Raw genomic sequence first — 14,498 nt, forward strand, 5'->3', positions numbered from 1 at the left:
TGTAATAAATACACTAACATAAGTGCAACTAAACACGTGATCTATTTTTCTAATTTATATTACGCAATATATCCCAAATTATTTACCGTTGTTGATGTCGATTTCAGGCAAGCTTCACATGCGATGCCTGCACGATATCTCGCAGGAACCGGAGGGCATGGAAAACCCGTGCGCCAAACCGGGCCATTCGGGCTACCAGTGTCCTCCAAATTATACTTGTCACGACGGCTGGGAGGGACCCAATTTTGGCATCACGAACTTCGACAACATTGGTCTAGCCATGCTCACTGTATTCATATGCGTAACCAATGAAGGCTGGACTGGAGTACGTACTACGGACTCACACCTTTCGCGATACTTAAGATAAATGATGCTTCCCTGGTGGCACCAGCTATTACGTTCTTAACTTTTCCAGCTTCCTCTCTGAAACCTATAAGAGACGATATCTACTTAAAATCCGATACATTCGATTCCTTTATTTAAAGTGAAACTAACTAAAAATGCTCAAAAACAAAGACCTGACGAGTCCTGTTTTCACAGAACCTAAATTTCCTACCGTTTTATTTTTCGCCTGCCTTTTCATTCTAATTCAGCACGCCCACCCTCGCGTTCTCATTTATTATGTATAGGTATATTTGTGGAAGCGCAGTGTTAACCGATAAAGGTGATCCTCGAGCGGCCGTCGTAGATAAGTAAAGCTTCGTGTCGTTTTGCCTTACCAAATCCTGTGGCTAAAAATGCTCACATTCTTAGCTGACGTTCGACAGTGGTGAGCGATCAGTAAAGACCTCCTTTTCGGACACCTACTTTACATTTCGGCTTCATTGTGTTCTCTACGTTGTTTTTGGTGAGAGCCGAGCGTTATATATCTTCTGAACTCTGATTTGGCCGGAGGAGGAATAGCCTGATCTCGAGATACCTAGTATATGGCCCTCACAGCTCACCGCTGCTAAGAAAAAAAAGTGCGCGGGAGTCTGCGACTCCTGCCTTTTCCGCCCAAAGAGCAAACATCAAGTGAATTCTTGTTGCCAACTGTAGACAGGACGTTCGACACCGGTCTTCGTGACAGCTGCATCTCTTCAGCTGAATTTAGGAGCAACAACGGCCAGAACGTTGCTTATATTCGAAGGACTCTTTCTTACGATATGTTTGTTCTGTCGATCCCTCTTTGTAGGACATGGGTCTCCCGTAGTACCGTTTGTCGTGGACGTTGTTTCTTGTGCTACATGCCATCCCGTGACCCTTTCGGATGTCCACACAAAAAAGATGAGCAATAAAGTCTATCAAACAAATTATACTATCATCGCTAAGTTACAAATGGGCCTGGTAGATGCAATTTGGCTAGCTAGAATTTACGCAAAGAGGAATACTGATGCTGAATTGTATAAGTAGAATGAGCGGGAAATGCTATACAACATTGTAGTCTTATACGGCATTCAAGCTGTCATACCTTTTGTTAGGTCTACCTTTTGTTGCACGAGGCCATGAAATTATTGCTGATAACGCTGATCAACACTACGCGTCATTATCAGGATTATGCTATTAAATAGCACGGTGACCCAGTTTGCAACCGTATACTCAAAAGGGTATCAACAAGATCAAGCCGTTTTAATGTTTGGTTTTAATATGCTGCCACACTTATGTTATTCTATATACCAACCTCGAGTAGCATTACTTGATGAATGTGCCCGTCGACAACATTGAATTAGTGTGCGGTTGTATTGTGAAGTACCCCCGCTTCAAGTCCTGTCCTCGTAATTGAACCGCTTCGTTATAGGGTTTCTTTTAATGCTGTTAGCTGTGGCCTTAGATAAGACCTTTTTACGCTATTTCGCTTTTCGTTGGCTCATGCTACGCTCCGTGTCTCTAAGGCTTTCGGTAGCCGAGGTCTCAAAATACATCCGGCCACTATGCTTTACGTACCCTATGCTCTACACACGAAAGTTTCTTCGCGACAGGCAATTTATGTATTCGGCACATTATGCAGTCATTGGAAAATATCTATCGGTTATTTGATACGGCCTGCGTTTTGCTTAGTATCAACAGATATGCCCAAGGTTTTTTTCGTCGTCGTCGTCGTGTGCGCGTGCAGACAGGCCTTGTAGGAGCGTTCATCTGGCCAAACAGGAATGAGCGGCTTCCCGTTCGTGGTACTTTTCTCGCCTATGTTGAACGAAATATCTGCAATTTCGAAGATGTCCATCTTCGATTTAAGCGTGGAGCTGTGTGCATATATATAAGGGTCCTAACAAAGAACTTAAAAACCTCCGACCAAGTTCTATGAGCTCGTAGAGCGTCGTTCTTCCATGGGTCATCTCTCTGCCAAGCCAATCGGTATACATGTACATATGTGACTGGGAAGACGGAGTATGAGCGAGGTGGTCTAATCAAGAGCGAGGTTAGATGGAAACAAACAGGCGGCACCAGGCGCGGATGATGGGATTCGCAGTACGCGTAGGAGAATTTCAGCCGAGCAAATTTGAAATCGCCTCTCAATCAGCAAACAAACTGTTTCTTCCTTAGGACTCAGCTGGTTTTATAACCCACTCAAAAATGCAAAGAAACAGCTAACATGTCTAGGAAATGCAGATTCGCCCAGTTGGAAAGCTGTAGGAAACGTGCCGTGCAGAACAACCAATCATATACGTTCCACCCATGTGCCTTCACAGAGGGCTGGTGGCCGACATAGAGGATTGAGCACAACGACTCGATGAATGACTGTCGTCTGTGTCCCGCTTCGAGACGGCGAAATCATTTAAAGCATTCACTAAGACTTATATGGATATACTCGTAACGTGCAACATGTAGAACGCAAAAAAAAACATGCGAAACGGCCCCATAATCATGTACGCGTGTTCCATTCTTATGTGACCTTTAAAACATAGCAAGCGCATGCATGGTGCCTAAAATATATGCACCTACTGGTTGATAGTTTTTCGTGGCTCCACCTAGACCTATTGGAAAATTTTCATCACACACCTCGTACCATGTAAAAATAGTCCGGATCTATAACAGAGTCTCGGAGAGTATTAGCACCTAAGGTAGAGCTGAAAAATTGACAAAGTAGCGGTATTTGATTGGGTTTATAGGACCGGCCTCGGCTATTTCACAATTAACCTATAGATAATATGTACTTTTTGCAATAAAATATTTCCGAAGTGGCGCTGTTGCTAATCCCGTGCTTGAATGATTATATCTCCTTGATTCCAGGTACTATATAATATGAATGACGCCGTAGGAAACGAATGGCCATGGATATATTTTGTGTCTCTGATCATTCTGGGGTCATTCTTCGTGCTGAACCTCGTTCTCGGTGTATTATCAGGAGAATTCTCCAAAGAAAGGGAAAAAGCAAAAGCCCGAGGCGACTTTCACAAATTGCGTGAAAAGCAACAAATTGAAGAAGATCTTCGAGGATACCTGGACTGGATCACACAAGCGGAAGATGCAGAAGACAAAGTGAGCATTTACATAAAGTCAAACAACGATAAATACACACACACACACACATACACAGGAATACGCTGACCAAAATGGTCAATAGTAAACCATCAAATAACAAGACAAATCTATCTCATCAACAGGCCAAGTGTCATGAACTAACATCATCAAATCGAAGTCTTCAGGCGCTCAGCACGATGCAAGATTTATCTCACTGTCAACACTGAGATTAGCATTTTTGTTTTTTTTTCTAAGCGCTTATTATGCAGTAAGGTATTTTAATAATATAATATTAATTACAATTAGCTGCCTCAATTAATTGTCTCCACTTATCACTTCATTCAAAAATGATATTCGGGTACAGTTACTTCACAAATCTACTTCAAACGAATCCCTTCGACGAATACACAAAGATATCTAATCTATTGGCATGATAGGTATCCTATAGGAAGCTCATGCAACACAGCGCATACATCGAAAAAAGTAAACCGGAAATTTAGATTATCTCTCTGTTTTAGCGTTAGCAGGGTTAATATACAGAAAGACTATTCTACTTCTACCTAAATCGTACCGCGGTTTGATCAGGCAAGAGAAAAGTCGAAAATGTTGTTGTTCTAAATGGTAACCTACTGCTGTTGAGCAGTGCGTCCATTCAAACAAAAGCGCCGCTTGGAAGTGCTTTGGAGCTGCGTTGTACCCGATCGGCTCGTGTTTTCTGGCTTTTTGATTGCACTCGATTACAAATGAACCCCTATAAGTTTGAAAATGTTTGAGATGGCCTTGACATGTAGTAGATGCGAAGGGGTTTATTATGTCAGTCAGCCAGATCAAGTAAGCAGGGCGAGTAGGCCCTGTCTAATCAGGCCTGGGATAGAACGCCTAACCATAAGCGTATAACAAATGATGAAAGCTTCCTGTTAGTCACTGCTATCACTGCCATGCAGTATGGTCGGCGCTAATAATAATGTTCCAGACATGATCTGCTTAGCGATCACAGGCGGTCTAATAGAGCTATATCATTGAAAGACAGACGATGCAATGGCAGTACCAGCTTTATACGGAAAAAACGATGGGGAGATTTTAATATTTCCGTGCCGATCAACACGCATGCTGCTTTGAGTATCAGCTACACCGCTTTAGCAGATCCAACAGGTACCAGCTGCTGTACTTCTGCCTGACGCTCTCCTTCAGTCTCCAGCTCTTTCTTGTCTATACCCCCGGCGAATAATATGATGTGAGCGGCGGCACCAAACATGCTCGTTGAGATTAGAACGCCCTTTTCAAACCGCCGCTTCTGCTGGCATTGCTGCTACCGCATCGAGCTGCTTTTCAATCGAGGTCACCGAGGCCGCCTCTGGTCTTCCTGGCCGCTGCCCGGCAACCAGGCCCTTACGTGTTATCACGATCGTGCTCAAGGTCGGCAGGGTCAAGTGCACCACCCTGACCTAAGTACCGACAGACGAACCAGTCCTGATAGCACCAAGGACAGCGACGTCATATCAGAAACAAATATTTTTTTCTGTCTTCCTCCGTTCCCCTCAAGGTTCTGGGCGTCGGTTTACGTGCATTCATTCCACCCCGAAACAAGCTTGTCTGTGACGTTCATATAACTAGTCGGCCGTTGCAAACATATGCATAATAGGTTGTGTCTACGGAGAAATTGATTGACCAAGTAGCCTACTCAACCCAAATCGAAGGAGTCGGTATACCCAAGTACCAGCGACCAGCATTACTGCCATCATTTGGTGGAATTTTCGGCAGTTTCACCTCATACCACCATTCCTGCCTGTTCCTGCTTACCACTGCCGTTGTCCTAGCGAATTTAGACTGATGGTTTTAGGTCAAAGGTCGATCGTCGGTTGGTTTGAAAATAGGCCCTCTTGGGTTCCGGACCAGACAGATGCTCTGCATATATAATGGGGAAGGGAGATTGATAAGGTAAGCGAGAAGCCTGGTCCCCTCGGGCTTAGTGGATGATCGTCGGCTTATTTTAGTTTATCATCATACACGTGGGTTGATGTTGTCTTTGCACGCTTTCGACAAAAAAGATAACTGAAGATGATAGCGGTGAACACTATAAAAGATGGTAAATAAAAAGAGTCAAACATTCTGCCATCTTTTTCCTAAGTCTCTCGATTTATCTGATGGTAGTAGCCATGGTAGAGCGACTGAATAAAAGAAGCTAATTAAACAGAAATAAAACTGCTGTTGAATTTTGTCAAGCGGGAGTTAGAACGGACTTTAATGAACTTGGATTTAGTATATAATAAAACTCTATTGTTAAACATACGGGTATAAACTAGACGTTATTATATAAGTAATATTCAACAGACTAGAATGTGTTTTCTGAAAAAGCAAAATTTCAATGGTTTCCTAGTGCCAATGCCGAATGGAAACCACTCAGTTATGAATGAAGATAATATACTCTGTATTTGCCCGCTTATGAAAGCCTATAGTTTCTCTAATTATTCCAAATGAAAACAACCAACGTTTTTTTCTACAATAGGATTCAATTAACAAATAAAAAAATGTCCTAGTTTTGATGGCTTAGCGTCGTGTTTCCTTTACATATGAGCTATATTGCGACGTATTTCTATGTAAGCGCGAGACCATTTTATCTTGTCCACCTTGAATGCCAATACCTGCGTGAAATCGACCTTTGTTCGCAGTTAACGAACGTCTCACTCACAACTTTTCCGATTATACCCACTACACTATGCCCAGGTATAAGTGTTACATATGTTTATTTCATTCGTTTCAACACACTATAGCATACATATATATCAAACCTAATATTATATATACCTAATATATACTTAAACTTAATCAAACCTAATATGGAAGTGCACTCCACTTCAATCAAGCACTATGAACGAAACAGCGCTACCAGCAACGTAAATAAACATATACACGATAATGCTATTATCTTGAAGCCCAGTCGATTAACAAAAAATCCCAAAGAACAGGGGAACATGAGTTGTATACAAACAAAGGCCTATTTTCATCGGGACAAAACCAATTGAATATTCTATCGCTAGCGGCCTATCAACTCGTACCGCAGTGGCTATAGTCCGTGTCAGAGAAAGATGATAAATAAATCACGACCGAAGCAAAAGGTCTGAAATTTTGAAAGGAAGTTACGCGCTTGCATAGAACGCACTCCCATTGAGATTATAAGCTCAAAAAATGTATATCTCATATTGTTAGCCACCATTATAGAAACCGCGAAATATCCAAGCCCGGTTTTCGTATGCCGAAACGGAAGGTTCACAATACGGATAAGGTTGTAGGGCTAGAAAATAGCACTACTGCTAATTACCGCGCAATTTTTACACAGGAGTGAAAGGCTGTCGCGAGATAAGGTTCTCTATTATTTGGAATATAGTTCGTATAAGCTCCAACGTTTAGGTCCTCTTCAAATCTTTGAGTACCCTGGCATTTTCCTCTAGAACTCTTGGATTTTTTGAACTTTCAGGTATTATTTTTATACATGAATTTAGGTGGGCTTCAATATCGCTTCACTTATATCGTAAATTGATGCTTGTTTATGAACTTATAGAAGCAGTTTTAGATAGCGGTTTAAGAGTGGTTCGAAGAAATGCTTCAGGTTATTCGTCTTAAATGCAGGTGTTAATTATCGATGAGACACCTTGCACAAGTAAACTTAAAAGTTTCCACTTACAGTAACAAGTCAATAAACTTGACAAATTAGCTATCAGTAGTCCTTTGAACGAACATTATATCTACGTCAGAATGACTATTACCCTGACGATTATAGACTAACTCGACGGCCTGTTTCGAACAGAAAAGAGAATTCTTCCACAGGCACAATAAAAGCTCCTGATTTTGAGCGCCAGAGATACGAGCCTCGCGTTGCCCATAGGACTGAGGGTACCCATTTTGTAAATCGTTTTATTGCGATGTTATTGCTTACATTTACATAAAGAATCGTACGCCATTAGCAAAATGAATGTAGAAGGTCATTCGTCCTTCGTACTAATCGTTTTTGAGTAATAAACAGATGAGCGCTAGAACAGTGGTAGACAAACTATCGCTAACCTAACCTAACCTAACCTAAGGGAGACCAATTGTTTCTTGGATTTGTGAAATACAAGGGCATCCTTTTTCTTGTCGGCCCTTTTCCTAGAACATTTTACGGCAAAACCATTCGTGTCCTTTAACAGTAGGTAAATGGAAGCCTACGACAAATATGTCGAAGTGGGCTACGCAGAGTTCAGCTTCTGAATCGCACTGATTTTAGCTTTTTGGTGACTCAAAATAATACGTCACGTCACTCAAGAGGATCCCCGTAAACGTGGCACCCTTGTGTCTCAGGCTAAGTTTTAGGTTGTATTTGCAAGGTTAGCTGTGTAAGCATCTATATGGCCGCAGCGCTGATAGTTTCTTCTAATCCGCACATTTTGTGGGTGGTAATTGTATGAATTGCGAAAGTTTTTAGATATGAGCATCCGCGTAAAAGCGGCCCTTGTCCCCTAATGTATGCTATATCTGCTATTGTACCTGCTAAGATTAACTTTTTTTTTTTTTTTTTTTTTTTTTACATAACAGGAGTTTGCAGGTGTACGCGTGATTTGCTCATGCAGCAGAGATATAGCGTGACACCTATTAGAAGTATCTATGAGAGCAGAAACGAAAAACGCCTCCTAAACAAGAGACCGTTTAAACCGATAAAAATAAATACGGAACCGTCTCACCCATGTTTCCTTGCCACTTGTAGTTCGCCTCTAATAATAACAAGAGTTTTTCCAAAACAAGAGTTACCGAGGCACAGATAACAATTGTGAAAGACGCGTTTCTCCGCAAGCAGCGAGAAAAAAGCGATGGGTCGATTCTATAATCGATCTATAATCTATATCGACATAAACGCTTATTCCTCTAAAAACAGAAAGAACACATTTCACATTCTATACATCACCTTAATAACAACTTAGCTTCTGAACAATGTTACTTAGATGTGTGTTAGCTAATATCCACTTTATTGTTTGTAAATAAAAATAAAAGAAAGCCTGTCAACGTCTATGCACTCGTACGTAATCTCGTTCCCGGTTGACGGTGAGATACGCTATGATACCGATTGTCTTCTTAAATGATCGAGAGTAAATGTGCTTAAATCTCGAGAGTGTAAGCACTTAGGTCATCGCTCACGTAGTTCTGTTTGCCTCGATTCACACTGTGATGATGTAAAAGCGTGACGATTAGACGCTCCGTTGTCATCGAATAAGCATGGCGCGTGCCTTTCAGGGGTTCCAGATATCCGGCAGTGTTTCGGACAGTATCTCGTAATAACAATAGCTCTCGATATCAGTTGCGAGTATGAGCATCGATATACCTTCTGAATCTACTCAATAGTGCAATGAACGTCATTGTCCCTTCTGCTCGAGATTATTCTGTTGCCTGATTCCTCTTTAGGGCAAAGGATAAGCCGACCTTGTTCTTGTCTATAGCAACGATGTGCTTTTCGCTAATTTTTTGCTGCTGATAGTTGCGCAGGCATACCTTGATTTATACAGGTTTTACTCGGCTTTCAGAAAACCCATTGTTTGTTTTTCCTCTTTATTGTCACTGTTTTTATTACTTGATTTGATAACTCTCGCTTAAAGAAATCTTTTATTAAGTTGACAAGTAGCGCATCGTTCGATCTCCATTTTGCATAAATGTTTTGAAGCCCTAATGTATAAGTCATCTTCACTGCGCTCCCGATTTTCGTCCTTTAAACGTTTGCATCCGAAACGAACTGTTAGTTTGCTAACGGCTTTTTTAGCCAGCGTCTCCACCGATCTCGGATGCGTTCTTTCAGCGATCTCCCCAACCGGAAAACAATGATTTTCAACGTTACAAAATATTTCGTTTGGAACCCATTATTCTCTGATTAACCTGTAGTCGTAGAATTAAAGATCTGATGCAGGTATTTACTGTACTGTGGTTGTATTCGCTAATAGTGTGTAATTTAAAACAAAATCGCTCGTTCCTTTTCTTTGATTTGGTACACAGCTCATCCAAACCGTATTTTATGAGAGACCAGCCGAATGTAAAGTTTCCTTTCGATGTTTCTGAGATAGTGTAATGTCCACTTAATGTAGATATTATTTCGAAAAACATATAATCATACTGCATAACTAGCTATCTTATAGAGAAGCGCCAACTTCGGCTCGTGTTCAACTAAGGTTACGGTTAAGTTACATGCCCAAGTGGTGCCGAGCCTCTGGTTAAACCAGCTTGAATGCTTACGTAAAAACTTTATTCGCTTAGGGACATTAACTTCATTTTAGTAAAATATAGTGGGGGCAAATTCATATATACATATAGTTGTATATTGCCACAAACTAATCAAGGAACTTGATCGTAGTTATTACTGGCACTTCTGCGATTAAGAAGAGTAAGCATTTAAGTATGACCTTGGCTATGTATTTGGCATGAAGTCGAACCATAAAACATTGCATTTGTTTAATGGCGTATCAATGAGCTTCTCAAAAGCATATTAATTGATGTAGACTAATATCGGAAATTCTGAGTAGGAAAACGTCACAGGATAAGGTATGAGTCAGTGCCTAATAACAGATACGAGACAGTGGCGAGAAGTTCTATCGCGTTATTAATATTTACTAAACTTCAGAATCGTGCCTCTGATCACGTTAAATTTAGGAACAAATGTCGCCCTTACATTCAATACTCGTAGAGGTCAACGCGTTCCTTGTATATACTGTAAGTAGCTACTTGGTTTTGACATTTATCGGAGGGCAATCACTTGACACAGGGAACACGAATTGATAATAGAAATACAGACATAGTTCAGCCAAGATAAGCGGAAAGCAAAGCCAATTCCAGCGCCTATATAGTAATACGACTGTATAATCGGATTACTGCCAGCCAAGCACGGCCAGCACGCAGATTGGTACGTACGTTCCGTGACACCTTATTTGAGATTGCCATATCGCTGTTTAGCTCCCGTAGGTCTCAGCTCTTAGGAAACGCGCCAGAAGCAGTTTTTTTTTTATTTAATTGTAGACGGTTATTCAAAAAAGGCTGCTTGGACTCCAGGTTCAATGTAATTTATTTACACTGATACCGTCAGCTTCTAGCTGCTAAATGACTATCGCATCGGGACTAACTACGAGGCAGCAACTAACTTTTATAAGAAAACGATGAACTATCATTGAAAACATTCATTGCTGAAAATGATATGTACAATGATACACAACTTATTATATGTGTCATATACACTATATGTAACCGACGCAATGGCTTGAACCGCCACCTCTCTTGTTATAATTATAAACAATAATATATATAGTTTTTTTATTGCAAACAATAGATAAGTCATCCATGTACTCATGTTGACTCGTGTTTATTCTTTTCATACGTGTCACTTCAGGATGAACTAGAAGACGCGGACGCTGTATTGTCTGTGCTCGAAGAAGGTCTAGAACAGGAGTTAAACGGTAGCGGCGAACTGAGCGATCAGCAAACGCCCACCTGGTGGGCAACGCATGCGCGAGACCTCGCTCGTTTAAATCGACGATTCAGACGGGCTTGTCGCAAAGGCGTCAAGTCGCAGGCTTTCTACTGGATAGTCATCATTCTTGTATTCCTTAACACGGTAGGTTTTCAACAGTACACGAAACATACGATACAAGAGTATAACTAGCTAGCATAGATACATGTATTCCAACGATTCAGTGAAGCAAAGTCTACGCAGACCCAAAGTTGATCCAGTTAATATTGACTGGCTTATTCTAAATATCACCCGCCAATACAATTTTTTATGTCTTCAACATAAGGGGATTATGTTCGGATCGCCCTGCACAAGGTATCTCATTTTGCTCCTAAGTCTCGGTACTTCTGACGTGTCCTCAACTTAGATACAAAATAGGTAACACAGTGATCAACTATTTAAGTTTATAAAGTGCATCGGAAAATTCAACGTGTGAAACAATATTTTTATCATAATTACTGACTTAGTATTAGGCCGGAAATGTACTTGTGCTGGTCTCCGAACATTTTCCCAATTCCGTCCTTACACAGGTTTTTTTTTTTTAATTAGAACCTAATCTCATTTACGGGCAGGTTTTTACCTTGGTAAAATGCGATCTTAGCCAACGTGTTTTAACTACGACGTCGTCTATTAAGGTCACACCTTTTATTGTCTACGTACCTGCATTTGTTTTGAAATTACTTCGACTCTGGTACGGTTGATTCATAACGAACAAAGTACCCAACAACACTGTATGTGGGTCTTTTGTATAATGCGATTTTCTGCTTAATAATCCTTGTCTGCTCAGTTTCTAAATCATCTTAAAATCACCTGGCTAGACAGGCCTGTAGAACTTCCTGACCCCGTTACCTTGGAATAAGGTTAATTTTTTAAGCAACTTGTGAACACCATCATTGCAGACAGCCTCCAAGTCCACTGCAATATATTTATTGTTTTTCTTTTTTAGCGAATCGCTTGAGTAGTGTTGATCATGTTGACAAGAACAGGGGGTCTCTGCGTTTTTATGAGGGAGTGCACAGAGAAGAAAAACATTACCTTTGTTGATTCATATAGAAGTACTTGCAATAATAATAACAACAGTATATTTCTCGACCGACCCAGATTTCGTATGTAAAATACACACCTTTGCAAAAAAAATCAACGGCCAAACAGGCTAAGAAAACGGCAATCTAGGAAACTAGCTTTGGCTGCCATTTGAACTTTAAAACTCTCTTGTATTTTACAATGCATTCTTTCTGCTTGAAGGCGCGAGTCACAGAAAAAAAAATAGAAGTTAAGAGGACAATATAAGTTTTTGTTAGCCCGAAAAACTAAGTTTGACGTTGTTGGATTTCATGCTTCTTATCCGATTATCTAATTCAATCAATTTTGTTTGACACACCGGTAACGAATTAGATGACATTGGCGAGTGAGCACCACAACCAGCCCCCGTGGCTCGACGAGTTCCAGGATTACGCAAACATGTTCTTCGTCGTTCTATTTACGATCGAGATGCTCATCAAACTCTACTCGCTCGGATTCCAGGTTTGCACTTACAGGGAATATAACGAAGATAAAACACTTACGTTCTACTTGATAAATAGTCTTTACTATAACAACGAAGTCTAACTATTCAAGATAAACGAGTAGTCGGTGAGCGGATCTAACAAAGCAAAACACCTTTAGTGCAGCTCAAAACAAGCCGAGCAAAACGTATAACATGAGTATATACTTTTGAAGAACAGTCAAAGTCTGTTTCTTAAAAAGTCGTCAATCTCGAATAGTTTAAAAGCTTACTAGTCTAGTTTCATGAATGTTTCCTATGTTTCCACTAAGGGCCGCCATCTTTTTTTTTTTTTTGAAAACTATCCACCTATTGTTTAACGATATCTTTGAATTTATGTGACAAAAGCGCGCGTAAATTAAACGAGACTATATGCGAGCACGTGGCACCTACAGAAGGGAAGAAAAACGCCGATCGCAAGGAATCTGAAGCTTTTCTCTACGACAAAAACAACTAGACTGACTGCTTGCTTACACGGTTCCTCAACCTCTCCTGATGTTATGTATATGAAGTGAATTTTCCATCTCAGATTCGCTTATATCCAGTAGCATCTGTCTTAATGGTTCCAGTGCACTTTTAAACATACCTTCAGCCCACAACGATCTGCTGTTCGTTAGCTACCAGTTAATGAATACCATATGTGCCTGCGAATCCTGGGTTGTCCACGCACGTACGAGGAGATGAAAATGCAATAAGAAGGAGCGGGGTGGAAGGGACGGAATGAGGGACCCGCTAAGCCAATGATGCGTCGCAGGCTTCGAAGGCAAACATATGCTGGGATTAATGATAATAAAGTTGGAAATTCTTTCTTTGGAAATGTATCATTTGAGTCTCGGACGAGTTGGAAATTAATTTGAGTATCATCCTAGCTTTAATTAACAACCATCTTATTTTCTAATTTGAATATGGTTGTATGGCTTGCGTGCAATGCACAAGGCATAGCTAGAATTCAAAATAAGCTTCCTCGTTCAAAGACGAAAATTTCTCGATATCTTTGAATAGATCACCTAAACCTAACTTCTTGGAGGGAGAACAAGGCTGTCTGCCACAACGGTAGGTAGCGAGCGTGGAAGTTATAGAGATCAGAGAGGTTTTATAGAATAGGCGATAACGTACGGTACGTTGTAAAACCGAGTGACCTTGAGCAACAATAACAGCGGAACGACCTATGCACTAGGTATGAATCTATGTTATAAACTAATGCAGGAAAACACATCGAGGACCGTGGCAGTGGCGATTCCATCTCGATTGCTAATGACTCAAAGAGAAAAACTGGGTCGCAAATGAAACTACTTATTCGATTAAAACAGTAGCAGGGCTCAAGGAGAACTAAAAGGTTAACATAATAAGATCAACGATAAGGCCTGAATAGAATCTTCAAATTACGGTGTGTCGACACCGCAAAGGGTTCCGGTTATGCGTTTTCAGAAAGTCGCAACCCAAGGAATACCATCGAAGTTCTAACGACGTACAGGGTTTTTGCATACATACAGGTTCCTGCGTCATGCAGTAACATACAAAATGCTCGAACGAATGTATTTCGCATGCCTTTTTGCAGGATGAAGAACGGTCAAGCCCCATAATCCACCCTACGCCATATATTGTGATGATTTTGACTAGTCATGTCATTTCCAAACAAATGTAAGTTGTATCGCGTTTACAGGCACCTAACATAGACTATCTGTAAACAACGTTCTTCTTACACTTTTACAGAGCTACTTCGTCTCGCTGTTCAACCGCTTCGACTGTTTCGTCGTGATCTCGTCGATACTTGAAACTGCGTTCACATATTCACACATCATGCCCCCACTGGGCGTATCCGTACTTCGATGTGTCCGATTACTACGCATATTTAAAGTTACCAAGCAAGTACTTTTCCAAAACAAAAAGCAGCACTCTACCGAGAAACATTTTCGAAAGAGTCTCATCGTAGGTCATCGAATAGGATGCAATGCAACAGGAAATTATCAGCTGGTAGAATGCATGGCCATCTTCGCTATC

The 14,498-nt window shown here is 40.8% G+C and overlaps 1 protein-coding gene across 8 annotated transcripts in view; it reads left to right on the forward strand.

Moving 5' to 3' along the window:
- The window catches only part of Ca-alpha1D (Ca[2+]-channel protein alpha[[1]] subunit D), a 229,739-nt gene that overhangs the window by 167,397 nt on the left and 47,844 nt on the right, over positions 1–14,498 (forward strand). For all 8 annotated transcript variants that reach the window (XM_022793689.2, XM_086980820.1, XM_022793690.2 and 5 more), the window contains 5 exons: positions 108–325; positions 3,211–3,459; positions 10,835–11,059; positions 12,350–12,478; positions 14,211–14,362. In XM_022793689.2, the coding sequence (XP_022649424.1) occupies positions 108–325; positions 3,211–3,459; positions 10,835–11,059; positions 12,350–12,478; positions 14,211–14,362 (973 nt within the window). The remainder of the gene's footprint in view (positions 1–107; positions 326–3,210; positions 3,460–10,834; positions 11,060–12,349; positions 12,479–14,210; positions 14,363–14,498) is intronic.

The sequence above is a fragment of the Varroa destructor genome, unplaced genomic scaffold, assembly GCF_002443255.2.
Source record: "Varroa destructor unplaced genomic scaffold, Vdes_3.0 BEIS01000002.1, whole genome shotgun sequence".
NCBI lineage: Eukaryota > Metazoa > Arthropoda > Arachnida > Mesostigmata > Varroidae > Varroa > Varroa destructor.